The 5,967-nt window shown below is 35.9% G+C and overlaps 1 protein-coding gene across 1 annotated transcript; it reads right to left on the bottom strand.

Annotated features, from left to right (window-relative positions):
• Positions 1 to 892: 892 nt before the first annotated feature.
• Positions 893 to 1,995, bottom strand: LOC127094666 (uncharacterized). Its single transcript, XM_051033475.1, has 3 exons — positions 1,500 to 1,995; positions 1,231 to 1,293; positions 893 to 1,134 (listed from the first exon to the last, which is right to left on the bottom strand). Exons 1-3 carry the CDS (start codon positions 1,993 to 1,995, stop codon positions 893 to 895), a joined length of 801 nt encoding a protein of 266 aa, XP_050889432.1.
• Between the last annotated feature and the right edge of the window lie 3,972 nt (positions 1,996 to 5,967).

The following is a 5,967-nucleotide window of genomic DNA, read 5'->3' as shown; positions in this document are numbered from 1 at the left end:
AAAAAATGCACAGCAAATTTTTCACATCACACCACAAGACTTTAGTCAAGAGAATTAAGAAAAATACTCATAATTATAACTCAAAAATCAAAGGAAAAAGCATGCAATTTTTTTTAACAAAGCAAACAAAAACCAAAACAGAGAAAAACTGGAAAAAAACAAAGAAAACAAAATGAATAAATAGTTCCCTCCCCCACACTTAGAACATACGCTGTCCTCAATGAAAGAGCATAAATATAAAATAAGAGTGAGATAAAGGAAAGAACACACCCGAGGAGTCAAGGCGAACAAATGATCGCATAAACAACCTTTCCCAAAGAGAGCTCTTCTACAGTCTCCTCTTCCAAAGTCGGGTTCTCATGGAGTAGCTTTGGATAGTGTCTATTGACCTTGAAATTTTGATAGTGCAATTTCCTTGTATTCCAGGATCAAAAAAGTATCTTCAATAAGTAAAAGTGTTGAATGGGCACATGAAAGTGATCTCCTTTTTTACAACATCAAGAATTAAAGGATTGCGGGGCTGCCTCAATACTTTTTTTTCATCTTTAAGTGAGATCGTATGCATACATATGGATGAGCTAGTATCACGAGTGTCAGCCAAGGTCCATCCGGTTCCCTTCTTATATTTCTGCTTAAGTTGAAGCTTTGATGAATAATATGAACCCTCCGGAAGTGGTTTAGGCTCTAAAGAATGTGGTTGTTTAATGGATGGTATGTTTGGGGAAGCCGGAATGTCAAGAGCTTCATCCACATAAACAACTTTGTTTATACTATCACCCTGTAAGGCATCATCAATCTCAGCACAAACAACACAAAGGTTAGTGTCAGTACAATCATCACATGAATAAACATCATCAAACCCAGATAGAGATGGAAAATCAAGTGAAAACAATTAAGAAAAAGTGTCATCAACCAACTCAGAGATCAATTCAATATGAAAAATAGAATGCTCCTCCAAGGGTTGTTTCATGGCATCGAAAAAGTTAAATTTTGTGACAATGTCACCAAATTCCATGGACATGGTTCCATCGTCGACATAAATTTTTGTTTTCCCCGTTTTCATGAACGGTCTTCCTAAAATGATGGGCGATCTACTTGAATTTGTTTCTCCATACATGTCTAGAATGTAGAAATCTGCAGGTAAAATCAAGTCATTAACATGAACAAGCTCATCTTCCACTACTCCAATAGGGCGAGCATTACTTTTGTTCACTAGTTAAATGATTTAACTTGTATGCTGTAAAGGACCAAGATCAAGGTTATTATAAACAGAAATAGGCATAACATTAATGCCTGCTCCAAAATCAAGCATGCAATTGTCGAATTTACTATCCCTAATGGTACATGGAATAACAAAAGTTCCTAGACCCTTTCACTTTTGGGGTATGGCCTGATTGAGGGATGAAACAATAGCTTTTTCAGGTGAATGTTTAGGCTGGATAGGGACGAAATGTTTCGTCCCAAATATACTCTCTCATTTCCCTTCAACCTTTTCTTACTTGTGCACAAGTCTTTTAGAAATTTTGCATACTTTGGAACCTGCTTAATAACATCAAGAAGCGGAATGTTTACCGCCACTTTTCTGAACACATCTAAAATCTCTCTCTCCTTGTCTCCATCACCAGTTCTTTTACTTTTCAGTATTCTATGTGGGAAGGGAACTAGTGGCACATGCTCCTTCTCTTTTTCTTTTTCAGTGTCTACCACAACAGAGGGTTTAGTTTCTATCACAACGGAAGAAGGTTCAGGTGTTACCTCAAGAATTTTTTTATTTTTTTCTGGGGATGGTTCTGTTACCTTCCTGGATCTCAATGAAATTTCACTCACATTAGCATTAGGGCCTTTTGGATTCAAAATTGTTCGGGCAGGAAGTTGGTTTGGTCCTTGGGCTTGCTGCATGGCATTCATCAAAATGGAAAGTTGTCCAATTTGTGTCTGCAAAGTTTGAATACTGGAATCTGTTTGTTGATGAAATTGGAGATTGTTCATAGCCATTTGTTTGACAAGATCCTCTAATGAAGGTCCGGAAGGTGCAAAGGTGGAGACTTAGGGAGTGGTATGTGGTTGTGGCGGGGGTATGCCTAATTGTTGTTGGGTGGGCTGCTGGTTTCCATATCGAAGGTTTGGATGGTTCCTCCAATTGGGATGATATTTGTTGGTGGACAAGTCATGAATGTTGTACCCTCTCTGATTGTTGCTTTGGTTGAAAAAGTTAGTTGCATATGCTTTAGGCAACTGAGTGATAGAATCATCTTGAAGAATAGAACATGTGTCAGTTGAATGTTCAGTAGAAGTACAAATACCATACAACTTTGCTGTTTGAGGTTTACTCACTGCCATTTATTTCACTAAAGAAGTAAGCTCTTCAATTCTAGTTTCTAAAGCCTTGTTGGAAGAGAAAACCTTAATGTCATTCACACCTTTTGCTTGGAGCATATAATTATTTATGATTGTGAACTGTTGGGAGTTGAGTGACATGTTCTCAATCAGGGCTTTAGCAGCAACTGCATTTTTATCGACAAGTGCTCCACCACTAGAAGCATCAAGAATGTTTCTATCCATTGTTAACCAATCCCTCATAGAAATACTGAATAAGTAGTTGTTCTGTAATTTGATGTTGAGGGCAACTGTATACTAATTATTTGAATCTTTCCCAATACTCAGCCAATGACTTATTTCCCTGTCTAATACGACATATTTCTTTTTGGATTGATGCAACCCTGGAGGCAGGAAAGTATCTCTCTAGGAAGACTCTCTTCAAATAATTCCAAGTTGTGACAGAATTTGACCCAAGATAATATAACCAATCCTTGGCAGCACCCTGTAGTAAAAACGGGAAGGCCCTCAGCTTGATGTGATCTTCGGTGATTCCTTAAGGTCTCAATGGTGTAGAACAAACAACTTGAAATTCCTTAAGATGCTTATGCGGATCCTCACCTGCAAGACCACTAAACCTTGGTAACAAGTGTATTAAACCAGATTTCAACTCAAAAGGAACAGTAACATCAGCATATTCAATACATAAACCATTTTAATTCATATCAGGAGCAACAGGTTCTCTCAGAGTTCTTTGGTCAGCCATATTAAACTCAATCGAAAAAAAAATCAACAAACAATGAGAAAACACATAACTAATTCAGCAATGCAGCAAAAAATAGAAAAATACCGACAATGTCCCTCTTAAGAACAAACAATTGAAACACGTAAAAAACTATTAAAATAAAAAGAAAAAAAATACAAAAACACAAAATTAATCTAATAACGTCAATTAAAATTTTTGAGATTTTTTTCGGAATTTTTTGAACTATCAAAATAGAAAACAAATCATAAAAAATAGAAAAATAAGGAATTTCGGGTTTTTAGGATGACTTCCACTATTTATTCCCTAAATAGAGGCTTTTGATCCTTGATTTTCTTCTAATGAATTGACAAAGAATCAGAATAATTTGAGACGATTTTCTTAAAAAAAACAGATTTTTTTTTAATCCTAAAAGGCAAAAACACCAGAACACAAGAAAGTTAGGGAAAAAAAATGTTAAAACACAACACCTATGACTATAATAATAGTTAGAGTATAATAATGATTAAAATCTACAAGAATCCCCGGCAACGGCGCCAATTTGATTCGCTGTCGCACACAGGTCAAATAGAGTAATTAGAAAATTGTAGTTTAGCGGAAGCGACAACTCGAGTATCATATCGCAAGGGTTCTTGTATTATTCTTAACCTAATGAAATCAATTGAAGGGGGGTTATGTTTTGTAGTCTATTTAGAAAACAAAGCAAAAAAGTGATTAAAATAAGCGATTATAAAATAAGTCAATTTACTGTTTTCAGTTTTTGGTTTCTGGCTAATCACTGGTTTTTACCTACCAATTCCCTAAACGGCTTCGATCTCTATTCGATTCAAATTCGATTAACAAGCGCAATAGATATATGACAGATTTATATTCCTAGATTCTGAATTAAGCAAACGGATAAATAGAATTGTGAATTAAGCAAACACGATTTACAAACGCAATTTAACGACAAAGCGACGAAAACGGCGATTAATAGTTAGGAATGCAATCATACGAATTTAATCAAAACCATTCCACAAAATACAGATTAAACAAATGAAATTTCATATAATAGAATTGAAAGAGAACGGAATTAAATTGATAGAATAAAAACCTCAAAGCCTTGGAAATTCGGTTACAGCAGATTGACTCTAGAAGATTAGTTCCTCTTCATGATCGCACAAAAGCAAAAAGTTATGGTGAATAATGTGTATTTGCTACAGTACTGCGGCTTCCCTTTTAAACAGAATAAGGGTTTCACTTATGATTCAAACTGGGTCGGAAAACCTAAATTCGGCCCAACAAATGGCCCAAAAGAAAATATTTCCTAATGTACGAAACTTCAACGAGTTATTTGAGACGTTTGAACTCCGAATAAACTTTTGGCTTCAACATAAATAAAATAACTCTTTCTCTTAGCTTTCCAATGCATGTCAGAACTTGCAAAGCAGTATCACATAGCTCAAGTTATGATCCGAACAGTGGACATGTATCAAATAACCGCTAAAACTGAAAATAGAAAACGAAAATAGATTAAAGGCAAACATGAACTTAAATATAAAAACATAATAAAATAGTAAAATAAGAAAAATAAACTAGATAAATTCCTAAGTACAATTATAGAAGAATGTGCATCAAAATGCATTAATCAATTGTTAAAAAAGTTCGAAATGGTGTATATTCGACATATACCACAAATAGAGAACACGATAGCTAATGATCTGGCTCAAATTGCATATGGGTACAAAATTTCGAAGGAAAATTTGCACAAAGTCATAGAAGTCAGAGGAAAGGTGGTGGCAACCAGATTAACTCCCTTGGATTTAGAGAAGATAAGGTTAGGATGTGCTGCTGAAGGAAATTTTGAAATATTGGCTATAGACAGTTTGACGGACGAAGACTGGAGAAAGCCAATAGTAGTATACCTGCAGAATCCCACAACATCTACTGATCGAAGAACCAGGTATCGAGCATTGAGTTACGTTCTTTTAGGTTCAGAGTGGTTTAAGAAATCTCCCGAAGGAATTTTGTTGAGATGCCTTAGTGAGTCAAAGGCATACTTTGCCCTTTCAACTGTACATAGTGGAACATGTGGAGCACACCAAGTCGGTCATAAGATGAAATGAATCTTATTCCGGCAAGGAGTGTATTGGCCTACTATGTTGAAAGACTGCATTGAATTCACGAAGGGATGTCAAGAGTGTCAAGTGCATGCAGGCATACAATATGTCTCTGCAAGTGAATTACATTCTATCATCAAACCATGTCCATTTAGAGGTTGGGCTTTGAACTTGATTGGGGAAATTCAACCTCCGTCATCAAAAAGTTAAAGATATATATATTAGTAGGAGTTGATTATTTCACAAAATGGATTGAAGCCATACCTTTGCCAAATGTGAACCAAGAGGATGTGATCAAATTCATTCAAAAACATATTATTTATAGGTTTGGAATTCCAGAGACAATCACAATGGATCAAGGATCAGTATTTACTGGTCGGAAAATGCAGGAATTCGCCACGGAAATAGGTTTCAAATTGTAAACGTCAACACCCTATTATGCTCAAGCCAATGGAAAAGTTGAATATGCCAATAAGGTGATCATTAATTTGACTAAAAAACATGTAGGGAAGAAGCCTAAGAATTGGCACAAGACTCTAGACCAAATCTTATGGGCATGTCGTACATCTCCTAAAGAGGCTACTAAGTCGACCCCCTTTCGCCTAACTTTTGGCCATGATGTTGTCTTGCCAGTAGAAATCCATCTACAATCCCAAAGGATTCAGAGGCCACATGAACTCCCAAAGAAATCATATTGGAGCATGATGTTGGATGAATTGGTCGATCTGGATGAGGAAAGGTTAAATGCCTTAGAATTACTAAGGCAACAGAAGAAAAGGATAAAAGTTT

This window comes from Lathyrus oleraceus, chromosome 1 (assembly GCF_024323335.1).
Source record: "Lathyrus oleraceus cultivar Zhongwan6 chromosome 1, CAAS_Psat_ZW6_1.0, whole genome shotgun sequence".
NCBI classification, from domain to species: Eukaryota; Viridiplantae; Streptophyta; class Magnoliopsida; order Fabales; family Fabaceae; genus Lathyrus; species Lathyrus oleraceus.
The sequence above is the reverse complement of the archived record's forward strand: the minus strand, read 5'-3'. Positions and strand labels throughout refer to the sequence as shown.

What these genes read in the sequence shown, in the direction of transcription:
- LOC127094666 (XM_051033475.1), bottom strand. Translation starts at nt 1,995, where the DNA reads ATGGCTATGAACAATCTCCAATTTCATCAACAAACAGATTCCAGTATT. An exon ending in TCTAAAAGACTTGTGCACAA is followed by an intron (nt 1,294 to 1,499) that starts GTAAGAAAAGGT and finishes ATTTTGGAGCAG; the next exon opens with GCATTAATGTTATGCCTATT. An exon ending in TGGTCCTTTACAGCATACAA is followed by an intron (nt 1,135 to 1,230) that starts GTTAAATCATTT and finishes TTTTACCTGCAG; the next exon opens with ATTTCTACATTCTAGACATG.